General features: G+C 36.2%; 1 protein-coding gene across 3 annotated transcripts in view; it reads right to left on the bottom strand.

Annotated features, from left to right (window-relative positions):
• DLC1 (DLC1 Rho GTPase activating protein) overlaps positions 1-16,603 on the bottom strand; it is a 209,179-nt gene that overhangs the window by 156,482 nt on the left and 36,094 nt on the right. For 2 of the 3 annotated variants that reach the window (XM_064418072.1, XM_064418073.1), the window contains exon 3: positions 2,253-2,402. The exons of the other annotated variant lie outside the window; for it this stretch is intronic. In XM_064418072.1, coding sequence (XP_064274142.1) covers positions 2,253-2,402 — 150 coding nt within the window. The remainder of the gene's footprint in view (positions 1-2,252; positions 2,403-16,603) is intronic. 3 annotated transcript variants of the gene reach the window in all.

The following is a 16,603-nucleotide window of genomic DNA, read 5'->3' as shown; positions in this document are numbered from 1 at the left end:
GATATTCAGTATTTCCTGTGTGCTCCCACCTTCTGTCTCTGCAGCACTGCAAGCTAGTGAACATCTGTAAGCCATTACGCAGATGAAATGACTTCACCCTCCAGCAGTTTATACAATTCAGAGGTACAGCTCCTCAGTTTTTTTTGAATCACCAGACACTCATCAGCCAAATACCATTTCTGGTTAAAATGCCCTTACTTTTAATGACACTGATTACATTCCTCTTTCTGAGAATAAAAAGATATACAGTATGTTTTATTGTCCAGGAAGTAAAAATTTAGCACATGCTTGATTTACTGCATAGGGTGAGGGCAAGGGATTATACTGTTTGCAGATAAATTGTGACACTGGCTATATGTTCTGTATAGAACCAGCCATATACTGTCAGGATTATTACATGAGGTGCAGCCTCCATGAATACAGCTACACAGGATACAAAAAAATCTCCTGAACTCTTAATCTCAGAAAACTCCATGCAGACAAAGCCTCGGTTTCCTTATGCCATGTTCCTAGAATAGGTGAAATACAGGGCAGAGTCTTCTCAGGGGTTCTGCTCCTGATCTGAAAAGATACAACATCCTTTGATTTGTTAATTCCAGTTAAGTCTGTGGTCTGCCAAGCCAAAGCTGCCATTTAGACAGGTGCCTGTATGCCAGGTACATGAGCGTGTGGTTTTCTGAAAAGGGTTAGAAACTAAGGACAAAGCTGGACTCTAGGTAGGACCATGTATTTGAGTCAGATATTTCCTGCCAGTGAGTCATCTGCAATGTGAAGCACCAGGAAATGCAGCAGAGCCATGGAGCAGCCTCTGTGGCACTCAGTTTGGCTACAGCTGCTCTCAAAAGTTTCTATTAGCAGAGCTATGCTTCCACGGTTCAGAACAATGATCTCTGTGGCATTACTCAAGTTTTTACATCATATTCAAATGATTTCTTACTATAAAATAAATATGAGACTGAACTCAATACCTATATATCTTGAAAACCAGAACTTTTGGTCTTCTGGTCCACAACAATCCAAGGTTCAAAAAATCCTAGGAAATCACTCTCCATAGATAGCATATGTTCTATGTTTGATGCAAGCTGTCTTTCAGCAGAGTTGTTTTGCAGCATGGGAACAGGTACCACTTCTGATTATCAGGCAGGGTTACTCATACACATATTCATACTCATCACTACCTTTATTGCTGTAAGAAATTAGCTAAAGTGCTGGCATGGGTTGGTGAGATAGAGAACAGATGTCAACACTGTATTTCAGGTTTCCTGTGTCATCAATGTGTTTAAGGAGATAGTGTGAGAACATTGATATTCAGTGGGAAAATGTTTAATGATGGAAAGTGAAATTATGTGATTTCCTCAAAAAATGACACATTATGTAATTTTCAGTTATCAAACACAGTGAAATACAGCTTTTCTCACCTACAGACCACTCACTTAGCAATAATGAAGCCTGGCTTTCAAAGGAAAAACTCGTTATTTAAAAGAAAATATCACTTGCCAAAAAAAAAAAAAAATTATAAAAATGCTAGTCTAGAGATCTTGGGGCAGTGTTTCTCAGGTTTCTTGAATTGAAAAACAGCTGCTGCACATGTGGGTGAAATTAACAACAAGCCTGCACAAAAATACCGTGGATCAGCCATTTCAAGTTCATCAGAATTACGTGTGTAAACATTTTACAGAAAAAAAGGGAATGTATCAGTCATGTTTTGAGCTATCCATCCCCTTTTGAATTACTCTCAGCAAAGAATGATCCTTTTAAGTGAATAAAAAACCCCCTACATTAAATAACTCAAGATGTGCTCAGAATCTTACTTTGAATGACTAAGGACTTTTTGCCTTCCCCTAGCAGGAAAACAAGACCTCAAGACCTGTAGCTCAGACTTACTTTCAGTTCTATGTAATGTCAAATGACACATACTCATGTTCTGAGACTGGTGCAACCCTGAGCCTGTGCTGACTCTCCATTTTACAGTAGGTGATAATTAGACAACCAGACATTTTCTGAATCTTGAGCTATCTTTGTTTTATCTGGGATTTCTGAAGCTCTCATTTATGAGAAGATGCCAAAAGGAAATAATAGGTGGCAATATTATTGCCTTCAAAACATGTACATACACAAAAAAAAACCAAGTCAAATTCTTCACAAAAAGAGCTTTAGTTCTACACTAAGGAACTGAAAAATGTGACGACTGAAACAAAAAGGTGAAGCAAAAAAAGATTCTCTTTAGAATAATAGTAATAAAAATTGATTACAGGTATATGCCTCCGTTTGTATGTTGGGGTGCTGGATGGGGAGGAGCCTGCACTGAGAGCATTTTCAATATCTTGGTCAAGCTGGTCCAGTTTCATAATTAACAGCACCATTGAATCCAGTCGTGAACGATCCCGGTCTTCTGTTATTTCCTATTGAACAGAAAATACACAAATCTGAAATGGTACTAGTGGGAAAGAATAACTTTAAATGATGAATGATTTGTTTCTTAATTTACCAGGAAAGCACACTAAATAATAAGCAGAAATAATTTTAAAAATACTGCTTTTTGTAACCAGCTTACCAGCTTATTGATGTACTGCTGGAAAAATATTTTATATTAATATTTAATATAAATCCATTATAGCAATTCATTTTTTTAACAGCACAACTTTTTGGAATAAATGCATCATCACCTGGATACACATACTTTCCAAACAGCTATGGATTCTAAACACTCCTCAAAATATTCATCCCAAATTAATTAACTTGATTGTACAAGTACAAATGATGAAGATTAATCTGTGATGGGAACAGGAGACAAGTTTGAAGAGGCCATTTTCCTGCTGAGGATAAGCCCAACTTCTTTTCTTTGTGGAGCTCAGTAGTGTAACTTTGTTCTGTTGATTTGTAGCAGAGATTTCTTTCTTGGTTGGAAATTCTGGATACACATGAGGTACAGCAGGGTAATAGTGAACACAGCATCATACATCCTCTGACTGGAAAGAGAGATGGATGAGGGGGTACTCACATCACAGCCCCAAACACCTAGTTTATGTTGGTAAATTTCCTACACTCTGTAGAAAAAGGAGGCAGAGCAGATCCTCAAAAGTGCAACTCAAAGCAAGATCTTCAATCAGACGGACTAAATAATGCTCTCAAGAAGTTCCTCCCTTTCCCTTTTATATAGAGACTTAACACAGAAGTTAGATAACTAGCCTGCCTCAGAATTCAGGACTGTGAAAACCTTTACTAGCTCCTGTATGGATTTTCATAATTTGAATTTAGAAAATAACTCACTTGAAATAATATTTTTAAAAAATCCTTCTCAAGAAATGGATGCAAAGATGTTACAATTGCATCATTGTGGCCAAGAAGTAGGCAATATAAGTGTCCAAATTAGCCTCTTATTTTATAATCACTAAAGTATAGAGAGTATAGTTTTTCAGGGTATACAGAGACTTCTCTTGGTAGGATTCCATTAGTAGGATTTTCATAGACTGCTTCAAAGGCACTGCAAAACATGAATTAGATGATTCCTGCTAGAATTAAAGGAGATGTATAGATAAAATAGTCATATAAACCACAGTCTACCTGATCTTTAGGAGAAGACAGATGTGATGGTTAGTAAACCAAATCTTAGAAAAGCAGAAATACAAATGTGTCAGTTCATAGCAGAGTTACAATGTACAATGCGAAGGGCTTCTAAAAAAGTTGCTGGATTTGCAGGATCCTCTGATGACTTTGAACTGAGTTTAGAGTGATGATGAGAGAATATCACCTCAAAATACCTTAGAAATCACCAAAATGGGTTAAGTTTCACTTTCTTCCAAACTGAAAAAACAATGTCCCAAATGATTTATTGTCACTGCATGGATCTTCATTTAACTGATGTTAAATTGATACCTGAGGTTTACAAATGTCAGAACAGTTATTTCATCTGATCTGCATGTGTACAGAAAGCCCAGTGGAGCAGCTCAGTGTCTGCTAACACAGTAGATGTGATCTCCCTTGTGACAGGGGCCATGTTCTCCATGGTGAGCAAGACCGTCATGAGTTTACACATCCAGAGGATGCCAGTGCTGTTACTAAACTAGCTTCCTACACAGTCCCCTCACTGTGTTTTTATTGTTTTTGCTTGGAAATACACCACTGTAAAGGCTATTCAACCTAATATTGACACTGGATTTAAAAAACAGAAATTCATTGCCACACCACAACAAAGGAAGTGGTGAGGACTGGCTGGGTGGGAGTTGTTAAGTTTGTTGGTTTTGTGATTGTTTTTGGTTTTGTTTTTTTCTCAGGCTAGAGACATATGAGGTATTTCACTCAAAGACCACAAAAAAAAAAAAATCTGGAATTTTCCCCCAGCAGATTGGGAATGCTGGAGAAGAATCTGCTGAAACGAAGAGGGGGCAAAATGTTGCTCAAAGTGATACTCAGGCTTGACATTATGTGCTGGCTTTGCAGGGAAACACTGCTCTCAGAAAACAATAATATCATAATGGAATTTAACTATTCTGTTTAGAAGTCCTAACTTTGTGGTTCTGGCTAATGTTCACATCAACACAAGAAATATAACATTTTTACTATAGTTTCTGCTTTTACAACTTACTAAACACCTCTTTTGCTGGGCACTATCAATTTGTGTATATGCAAGTCTAAGCATGATACAAAACAATTAACACATAAAATAAAAAAGGATAATCCTGACTTGGAAATTCATCACAATACTTAGAAAAAATATTATTATAAGATTAATTTATGTTTAGACAGTTTTAGCCTTGATAGTCTCCAATGAATTTCCAAGAGTTTTATAACCTTCTTATCTTTTCTGTATCTCCCTTTTGTGTATATTCTGAGATTTTATTATTGATGTATGATACGATCTATAGCCAGCAAGGTATTAGCAATTAATTTGTTTTCTTTTGAAAACACAGTATTTCCTTTGCTTCCAGTTTTTTCACATTATTTCCCACTGGAAGCTATGTACCTTCCAAATTAGAATGCAAAAATATAAATTAGATTTATAGAATTATACAGAAATCCTACCTTTAGCATCATGAAGTCAAAACTTGGGCATTAGATGTCTGGTCAAAGAAAGCCTTTATAGCCCTTAATTTTTGCCTTTAAGCATTTACACAGGGCAATTTAGGCATGCGAAACAAATATAAATAGTAGGTCAAACTTGATATGTTACTTGTCTGGAGATTTTATTTTTAAGATGTCTCCACACAAGGAGGAAATAGTTTAGGTCATGAACTGGAAAAAACAATATTTCTTTTAATCTGTATCCTCACTGGTGTGATAAAGAAACTAATTAAATTTGAATACATCCATATGTTTAGAAAAGAAAACATTGTAACTCTTCTTAAAATGAAGGATGCTTGAATTATTTGAATTATTGCCTAAATTATAAAACCCCAAATGTTTTTACAAGGAAAACAGTCTACAAGTCCTGTTGCTATCATCAGCAAACAATGTTAATAGAATGAAAACATTTTTGAGAACATGCCTGCAAATGAGATTTAGCCAGTTTTTTAGTTGCTTTTGTGAATTTGGAGCACATATCATTATTGACAAGAATAACACTACATTTTCCCACTATGTACTCCCATGTCTTCAAGTGCTTGTGTGTCTTTTTACTACCAAGTTGCCTTGTGCAATGTATGAGAAGACCTGGCAATTTCTGAATATAACATTCTCTACTTATGTTATAATTTTTATTTTGAACACTCAATAAACAAAAAACCCTGTATGAAGGCAGCATTAATCAGAGTATCTCTAGAAAAAAACTTACCCCCTCATTTTATTCATGGTTTCAAAAATTTCATCCTTGTACTAGCGAAACATTACAATTACTTTAATCAACTCAAACAGAAGAAGCCAATTAAAGGCTATGACCCTAAATTTGGATTTAATATATCCATTCTGTTTTATCCAGGCATGGAAAAATGGAACTGGATGTATTTCACTTCCTTGCTGTTTTAAACCCTGTATTTCTCTAAGTGTGTTTTTGCCTTTCCCCTCTAGCCCCTTTTTACATCACATACACAGTCCCTACTGCAGTCCCTTTTCCCACATACCTCTTTTGGCTGACTAGAACTGAAGCAAAGGACATCTTTTGAAAACAGTTAAGTGCAAAACCTATTTTAATTTTCATAGCAAAAATTTTGTACAGAAAAAATTGGTATACAAAATGTAAGTTTATGCTCTCCCTTATTACTCTCAGGGGGACTGAATGACTCCCCCCTCCCCTGGAGACTCTCCCTTTGAAAGCATCTGCTGATTTCAGACTGAGCAGACCCTCCCAGTGCCAGTGCAGACCTCTGTGGTTAAGGAGGGGAGAGACTCTAAACATTCCCCTGCTAGGGCCATCAGGGCACCACCTCCTTCCTGACACTCTTGTGTCAAGATGTTCATAATTGCTTTGAAAAGGAAAACTTGGGTTTTGGAGGAAAGATTTTTACACAACTGACAAGGCAAGCTGGAGTGCCCACAAAAGAAAGAGATCATTTATGGAAAGAGTTGGCTGAGTTTTGCCTGGTATTCTTGATCTGCAGCCAGCTGGACTGAGTTAAAATCTTATATTAATGCTATATATTTCAGATGGCATTAAATTACTCATTCTTGTCTTTCCTTGCTAAAAAAGTCCTTTTTGAAAAAAGAGAATTTTATTATATATCACCGATTTAATACTATAAAGTTTGTCATGGGAAGAAACAAATGAAGAATGCAAAAATATGAAGTTTTGAAATTAGCTGAAGATTTTTTACTAGCAGATATGCAAATAAGTTGTAATTTTTATCCTTCTCCATTGGATTGTAGAGTTCACAAACTTTGAAAAATACCTAAAATTTTATCTTTCTCTCAATTTTATGCTATACTGTACCATATATCTGCCCATGAAAGAGGATTTGGAACTAGAGGATCTTAAAGATTCCTTCCAACACAAACCACTCTTTGATTCTATGATTGTAGTTCTATTCATTATGGAGGGATTGCAGGCAGAAAACATTAAAACCCATGGTAAAGCATTCTGTTCCTTTTTGACATGAGATACAAGCCTAGACACCAGAAAAATCATAGTAAGATTACTATTATAAAAAATATTTGAACTAATAGATAGAACAGACTGAGAATGGAACCAATAATGTAGGCCTACACTGGTATACACGCCACAGGGGAGGAGACATGCTCGTATATTCCTGCAGCTATTCATCTACACATTCACACTTGCTGTTGAGAGAATAGCTTTTCTTCTCAAAAAGCTTCTCTTCTCATTTTCCTTACAAGAACTTTAGATCACTGATCATTTCTTCCAAATATAAAGTTTTCAACAGCACTAGTATACACGTGCTTTTTCACTTCTGTTAAACACACAAATAAGTTATGCTTGTAGAAGTGAAGTCTTCAGAGGACCTTGAATTCTATGTAAGGCTCTAATCTTGATTTTCACTACTGTATGTTCAGAAAAATGTAAAAAACACGACCATATTACCAATTGCTGAATAATACGTTGTCTCAACAAAACCAATGCCTTTTCTACTTCTAAGCAAAAAATATGTCTCCTCCTGTAGAGCACACTTGGAAAAAGAATAAAATGTGCTGAAAAATTACAGACAACAAAAAATCCAAATATACCTAACTGGTAAGTTATAGAGAGATTTCAGCACTAGAAGTCAGGTGCAGCATCTCAATTTGTCTAGCTTTTTCTAAGGTCTTTCAAACTCATGTGCTCTTGACAGAAACTGTCTCCTGAACTTAACCTGATTTCCATTGCAAAAAGTTGACATCTTTCACATTCAAAGCCAATTTAATCCAAACAAAAGCTTTCCTTTGTAGTAATTTCCTTTCCACAGCTGTTTTTTTGCCTAAACACATACTCAACCCATAGACTATTTACTAATTTTAGGGATCTTTTAGCATTCTAGTTTTCCATGTTTCATGTCAGCTGAGTAAACTGTCTAGCAGAGATGTTGTTTTAATAATGAAATTTAGCAACTCACTATTGATGAAATGGAAAATCACTCAAAAACCTTGGTGCAAAACAATCTGAGGAATCATTGTTGCACAGCTGTGTTAACTCAGCAGGGATGGTGTAGCAGTCACTCCTGAAGTGGTTATTCTTGAAACAGAGCAGTTCTGTATTAAACTAAGTCAATCAGGATCACTTTCTAGCTGATGCTCTATTACCACAGACAGCTATTAATGGGAAACACAGACTTCTCAGACTGCCATTACTGCACTAGAATTATACCAACTTTCCTGCAATATTAATGTAAATAAGTGGTGGCATTAGCTCCAGTAACCAAGAGAAGCAAAAACAAATGTAAAGTTAACCAACACAAAATGGTACATCTTGTCCAATATAGAAGGTAATTATCTTATAATTTCTCTTCAATTTAATAAAATATAAATGATGTATGAGATCCCACTCTCTGTCTTTCGAGTTACACTTAATTACAGTAGCCAGTCTGATGACATCCATCTCCCAGCAGGCATTCCTGACTTAGCATCATACCAGAATTACAACAACAGAAATTTGCCAAAATCAAATTCCATAGAGACAGAGAGCAAAATATGAATGTAATTTCTGTTCACTGGGTGGAAAAAAGTATCAGTAAGCATAATGTAATTAATCACGCTCTTTCCAGCATAAACAAATTCAGTTACTTTTGAGCTTTGTTCTTGATATTTTCTAAATTATCATTGTAATTATTCTATTACTATACTTTAATGATTATGACTTACAAAGTAAGCAAGAAAGCATATCTTTACCTTTATTGGACCCTATTTCTGTTTACTGTGAGCTGCTTTGTGGAGAATATTTTAACAGTAATCTAAACACTAATTATTAGACTGGAGAAATACTGTAATTAAATAGAAATGTGATGTGAATGTGAATCAAAGATAACTGCTGTTACATTTTTTTATTATTGAAAAAGTACCTCAGATCTAGAAATTTTGTGCAAAAATGAGCAAGAAAATACTTCAGTGATCTTGTTTCTTTTCTATTATACTATAAATCAAGGACTGAAAAGAGAAAAACCAGAGACCATTCTATTAATCAGCAATTAAATCAGCACCAGTGACATGAAACTTAGCTTTGATACCTTTGTTGGTAGGTGTTACGAACACACCAATAAGTGAATGGCTTTGCATATTTACACTTGATATGCCTTTATAAATTAGCGCATTTCAAACACTAAATATTTGTTTAATGTAATAGCTGAAAAATGGAAAACAAACCAAATAGTTTCTGTTTTGCACTGCACCAAATGCAGCGCAAAGGGAGCGGGGGAAGAAGAACGAATACAAAGCCTTTGTCCTGCAGTTCACCAGTGAAAACATAGAATCCAGGAAATGCTTGGTATCTATGTAAAGTCTATTACTGACACTCTACCCTGCAATACCTGAAGACAGAGCAAGAGTAGTACTCAGCAGCCTCTTGAAACGATTGCAGCTCTTCCCACAATTGCAATGGACTTTGAATCAGGCCTAACACAGACATGAGAATTAAAACAAATCTCTGCATATTCTAAATAGGTGAGAAATAGGAGTTCTTGTCCTCAATGGTTTTCATGCTACCCTAGTAAATGAAGAGTTTTGAGAATACAGGTTACACTGTCAACTCAGTCTTTTTAGATATCTTTCCTTTCATATGATTGTGACATAAATAAATGCAAAAACAGCCTATTAAAATATATAACACAATGCCCCTGCTAATCATACCTTAACAATAGGGTCCAATATTATTCATGTGTGAGGGTGAGGTGAAGAGGAAGATTCACCACTGAGTGTTTCAAGTCCAGTTAACACATTACAGAAAATTACCTTTATTCACTTTTCTTTTTCTTATAGAAATCATACAAATTTCTTCATACAAGAGGAATAGGTTAAGCTGGTTACTTAACCAGAGAGATTGGTTGGCTCATTCTTAGGAGTTGACTGAGAATTTTTGTATCTTAAGTGGCAAAATGTAGGAAGACTTTGTCATAGCCTGCAAGGTACTGAAATCTACCCAGTGCTTATATAAGTTAATTAGTTATCTAAGTAGAAGCAAAAAAGTCTGCATTTATCCTTCTGGTTTTGGTAATCTTGCTCAGTACAGCATTTTACATGAGAAATTCACTAGGCTTCTGTGGTAGACATAAACATTTTCCAATACATCTCATATCTGGAGGAGGCCATTAGAAGAAAAAAGGAATCAAGGAAAGCTGAGATATAGTGCATTCAACAAGGAATCATTTATTCCCTGTACCCAGAAGCATGACTAGATTATGAACACCTCTGTAAAGAGGCAAAAAATAAAAAATGACACAGCGCAGTTGGTGGTAAAAAGAATAAGGAGGGGATAAGTTCTTGTATGGAAAGCTAGAGGATATAGACAGGTTGAATCTCATGGAGCTGAAGCAATCTCATGTCTGAAAGGACACACAGGATCAAGGAACAAAAAGTATCAAACCAGGTGCATAAGACTGACTGTAAATGTGCCACCAGTTAATGTGCTCTACTGCAGAAGGGACCTACTTTTGTTCATTGGGAAAAGTATCAGAGCACCACATAAAAATCAAAACCTATAAAGCACTCTCCCCCTTCTTCCAGGTGAGAAGCAGAAATTATTGTCTTAGATGGTTAAAATGCCTAAATGTATTAAATTAAGAGTTAAATTAAGAAGGGAGGCTAAAAAGGTTAGTCTTTGAGACGAGATGCGGGGTCTTTGACACATGGCAGATGAGATTATGGTGCCATTGTCAAGGTGGATAAAATGTATAACATAATTTGGGGTGGTTGCTTTGTTTAGTTCTTTGTTGTGCTGCAAAACTTTCCTGTACTCCTGCATAGACAAACAGTCGTTTCCATGCAGAGCTGTTTGGAAATATTTTTAAATATTTTGGTGCTACATCTGGTTAATTTCATCAAGAAACAATGCACTAACTGAAGATTTTTATAAATTCATGCAACAGACCTGGGAGAATTGTTTAAAGAACTTCTTATTGTGGCAAATGTAGCAATTTATGATAAAGGTTGTTGCAAACTTGCAGAAATTATAGCACAGTCGTGTTTTTCTTGTGCAGACATTTCATAACAAATAGAGTAGCTGAGAATTTAAACTTTTCTCTAGTAAGTGAATTTGTTTAGAAACAGTGAACTTCAAAATAGCACTGTTTCTTTCAGAGGCAGAATGTTTTCTGCAACAAAACCACCATTAACAGATTGTCAGAATGCTACTTACCCTTGCATATGACTTGAATGACACAATTGGTTTAGTTAGAATCAGGGAATCATTTTGGTTGGAAAAGATTATTAAGATTATTAAGTCCAATTATAAACCCAACCCCTTCATATCCACAGCTAAAGCATGTCCTTAAGTACCACATTTACACATCCTTTAAATATCTCCAGGGATGGTGACACAAACCTGAGTATACATACAGGATATTGAAGGAAAAGGCAAGAATCTGAGAAAAAAAACCTCTTTATCCATAAAGTAGATGCATCACTAGAACTAAGATGAATGAGGAAACAACAGGGAAAACAAACCACAAACCCACAAACCTCAGATACAGAAGTGAGTGAGGTCTCTTGAATCCCATAAGCTACTTCAGGCTATTCAGCTGATTCTCTGAGATACCAAATATTAGGCAAAGGCAACATTCAGGTAAGCAAGATATTATTCTGCGTTCTTATCAAAATATTCAGAGTTTCATATTCTAACCTTATAAGCACCCTAGGTGTATGAGATTACAGAGTTGTAAATTATTGCTATGAAGGCACTGAAAATCAATCCACTTTCTTGTTGCCAGACAAACTCTAGTGGATGTTTGCTACTGTATAGTAAATCCTCTATAAAATCTTACAGTAGACAATGACTAAAATTATATTTTCACCTTACATGATATTAATAACAGTTTAGTATTTCAAAAATCAGAGGTGATCAGAAAACAAATCCTTAGCAACTTTGTGCTTTGTTTTGTTTATAGCTGTACTTCAAATTCAGTTTTAAAAAATAGATATCTAAATCATTATCTGATACAGGTCATGGTTGCATGGTTACTTTAATTTTCCCCAGATTCCTAGTTCTAGCAAACTCCTGTACTCTCATCTATTTTCCCAGGCTATCACTCCATTTTTCTTGTACCAGTGGTGGTTTCCAGAAAGTTCCAGAAAGCCATTGGAGGTCCAGCTGAACACAGTCCCTGGGAAAGGCACAGTGCCTATCAGGATCTTCTGTGCAACCCCACAAATGTCAGTGCTGGCCAAGAAAGACTAAAAAAGGCAGGACAAAAAGCTGTACTGAATTTTATTTTTTCTTGCAAAAAGCTTGTAATTAAATTGTGAAATGCAAAGTGATCACTTAACTGTAACCTTGTTTTTTGCTGGAGTGGTTAAGCTAATTTACAGATATTGTAAGGACTTGTAATCTTCTCAAATTTTTTTTTTTCAATATAAGAAAACAAGGGACTTACGAAGTGTGTATGTTAATAACTTGCTGGGGGTCTGAAAGAGAGGTGTATTGACAAAAAGCATCAGCAAATTGCTGTCCTCTGTCTCTTAATTCACCCATTTATTCTTTAGCTTTGCCAGCCTAAGAAGTTGAAGAAATTCCAGAAATATTTTTTTTTATGTCAGAAGCTTGTAAGAGAACATGATAGCATGAGAAAAACCCTTGCTAATCTTTTATATTCAGAGGAAGAAGTTTCAGTGCTTTGTTTTCTTGGGAAAGAGCTCATGTTTTCCCATGTGAAAATTGGATTGTCCCAGTGACAATTAACTTCTTACTAAATTACTTCTGCACGGTGAGATTTAAACTAAGGTTACTTTTGTATCACAACTCACTGCACACTGATATTTATGAGAGCTGTAATTAGCTACAGAAGAAAGTGGTAGCAAAACTCAGTCTTGAATGGGGGTAACATTTTTGTTTGTGAATAAGATGTTCAGGTTTGGGTTAATGCCCAATAAACTTGAATGTTCAGAACTTGCCTCAATAAAAGGGTTTCAACAAAAGGATTACAAAATTAGATGTTCATATCAGACTTCTTAGTTTAACGACATGGAAGCTTAGTCACAAGCAAAACAAGCCCCCAAAAAACTGGGATTGGGATCAAACATGTTGGGAGTGGAAATGTTGATCAAGGAAATTGTTATTCCTTTTCAGCCACATTTAGAAAGAGTCTAGATAGCTCCAAAAAAAAAACCAAAAAAAAAAAAAAAAAAACCAAACCAAAAACCCCAAACCATTGAAAAGCACATTTGCTCTCACACTTTGAATTCTTAGCAAATAGTAATGAATGGTAATTAGAGGTTTTGAGAAAAATACAGAATCAAAGGAAGCTGAATCACCCTTTATATGTCACACGCCATATCTTACAAGTAAGATGTTTCCTGAAATAAATAACCACAATGCTGCTGTCACACAAGCTTTTCTAAAATTCTGCAACAATTACTGCACCATCTCTGCAGAGATGATTCTGAAGAGGTGATAATGGCCCAAATTTAGTAAAAAAATACCAAAACTCCCTTGTTTACCCCAGATACCCCTCTGTCTGCTGTATATTGTTTCTGAAATTCATCAAAGCTAAGTGTTTGACCATGTGGTAAGTGGTTGACTGGAATTTTGGAGAAGTTTGTGGTTCAGACAAGGAATTCCGCCTTTCTTTATAATATATTCAGCTATGTCATGTATGCCTTTGAAATATATTTATGCACACTGGAATTATTCTAGCTATTAAATGTTACTTAAGGGGACTGATCTGTGCACAGTGCCCAGCATTGAGGGCTTGCTCAGACACAGACACACATGCTGGCCTGTAGACTACAGCCTTTAGGAGCCTTTAGGGTTCACTTTCCATTCACATCAAAGGACAGAACCCATGTAACACAGAACCAAAAGACAAAGTTAGTCTGAAAGCCTCATTCATCTGCCACTACCTTTTTGAATCCTTGAATTCATTCTCCCCTAAAAGTGTGAGGCGTATATGTTTCTGTCATTCACTGTAAATACTTATTTTCATTTCTATCCTAAATCCTTAGGAGGCTCAAAGTTGCGCCACATAATTGCTACTTAAGCTTTTCATAGATGTTTAAATCAATACATTTTGTAGCATAATTTTTAATATTCACTGTTTTTCAGCATTAAGTTCAGCTTCTCAAGACTAGTGACTTTTAATCTGAAATTACCAACACTAATGGCTTGAAATATTACACAATAAAAAATATTACATATTACATATACTCTCTTCAGGAGCTAACAACAGAAAGTCATAGAATCATAAAATATACAACTGGAAGTGATCTTGCAATGCCATGTCATCTGTCTCTCAATGACAAGACTATCATACTCGATAGTCTTGTCACTGAGACTTGATGTATAATTTTCCAGCTTTACTTACAAACCACCAAACTGCCCCAAGTAAAAAAGGTCTTATTCCAATGTTACCTTCCTTAGTACTAAAAACTTAATTCTAACATGGAATCACAATCTTTCTATAGCTTGAACTTATTAATTCTTGTTTTTATCAAGTTTTGTTCTGCATGGAAATGCAGAACAAACATTTCTTCTCTATGGAAATGATATTTTTTTCCCTCAATCTCCATATTCAGGTGCATTCCTTTCTCTCCACAATACAAGTGCAGGGACATTCTTCCATCTCTGGCCATTCTCACATAAATTCTTTAGTCCCCCTTGGGCTCTCCTCCTAAAGAGCTACTTGCAAAACCCTCTGCCTTCACTGCAGGTGAAGCTAATGTAAAAAGCACATCTCTAGGAATGGAAAAGCACACTATTCTCAGGGCATTTTTCTGTTGTGACAGCAAATAAATGGCAGTTGAAGCCATTTCACCTCACAGCATTTGTGAGGTCAAAACTGCTGGCAGCTGACTGAGACATGCAGGTAGCAACAAGCAGGTGAGATGAATGATTGATTGCCAGGATTTAATCTGGTATAGCCAAAGTTTCCTTGGAGAGAAGTTCTACAGGCTACGTCCTTGGAGGCTTTCAAGATCCAACTGGATAAAGTTCAGAGAAACCTGGTCTGGTCTCAAATTTATTCCTGCTTCAGTAGACTCCTCCTGAGGACCCTTACAACCAGATACTAGGGTTGCAATTAATTTTTCTATTGCTGGATAGAAGCTAATTACTATCTACAGAAATTACTGGTGAAATCAGATTGGGTAGAAACTACTGTAACTGAATGCAGCTAAGCATTTTGCTCAGTGGTTTACCTCTTTATTCCACTTAGTGCTTGTACTGCTGTTGGATAGGTATTTCTGCTTTTGCTTATGGCCTTCACACAGAGGGTAGACTTGCCAGTCATACCCTGGAGTCATTCCTTCCAGCAAATTAATTGTACTACATTATATGACAAATAATCTTATTTGGAAGATAAGAAAAATACCTTCAAAACCAAATAGAATGTTATAGTCTTTTTAAAAGCACCCATAATTTATTGCAACTAAAGTGAAAATTCAGCACCAAGAGCATTCCATGGGGTTATCACCTTGTTATATTTTTTCCCAACAGACATGATCAGTATTATGTGACATATACAAGGATTGTTTGATTATTTTCACTTTCTCTATCAGCAGTAACCAAAACATATGACTCCAAATTGTATGCACCAGTATTAAAGGAAAACTCAGATTTTCTTACTATAAAATCTCAAAATCTCAAAATGGATGTAATGAGTTGAGGAAAAGATATTAAAGGGAAAAAAAAAACACGTAAGTAATATTGATGTGACAAATTATTGTGTATCATACATAAGCTCTTAACCTTCATCTGAAAAACATAGGCTGTGTTAACAGTGCCAATCAAGGGAGTAATGAGGAGTAACTGCAGTAAATGACAGCCTGAGCTGAAACCTGAGCCCCTACCCCCAGGGAGAAGTTAACTAGCGATGCCCTACCTGGACTTTAGTCCTGCTGAGACTCGGTCCTGGCCACAGCCTTTTCCTTTTTCTTCTCATCTCTGACATTTTTATCCAGGCTGCAGCAGGTAATGGCATTAGTGCTCAGCTCTGACAGCCTGGAGGAAGGAAAAGCCTTGTGCCCTGCTCTGGACCCAGCTGGAGGGTGAGTTCTTGCCTCCTAGCTCAGCCTACAGCACCTCTACATGCTTGCACATCTCTCTGTTTTGGTGAGCTGATGACTGACAGCTTCCTTTCACAGCTGCTGACTCCCAGGAATAGAGCAGCAGAAGTGCCTGCAGCTCAGGAAGGACATGCTGCCCAAACTGGGTTCAGTCAATCAGTCTGTGTCAGCGTGTCTGTCCACAGAGGAAGCAACAGGCTGTGATTAGGAGCTAGGGAGCCATCCCATTTGAATGGGAGGTGAGGTTGCTTGCAAGTTCTAGTTTTGACTAACACCCAACATATTTATATTGTAAATGTGCCCACAGAGCTGCAGAAGATACACACACATGTAAACAAACATTTCTTATACGGACACATAAAAGATGGGAAAATAGATTCAGAAGTCAATGTTATTTCTGAGTGTGTCTTTACCATGTAAATAGGAGGTTTGAGTTCAAGAGTTATCACAAAGAGGTGATAGAATAAAAAAGACAAACATATCTGGGCCAGGATTAAATCACATATTTTAACTAATGTTCAACAAACTTGGATTC

The sequence above is a fragment of the Passer domesticus genome, chromosome 4 (genome assembly GCF_036417665.1).
Source record: "Passer domesticus isolate bPasDom1 chromosome 4, bPasDom1.hap1, whole genome shotgun sequence".
Classification (NCBI taxonomy): domain Eukaryota; kingdom Metazoa; phylum Chordata; class Aves; order Passeriformes; family Passeridae; genus Passer; species Passer domesticus.
This window is presented reverse-complemented; position numbering and strand designations above follow the sequence as displayed.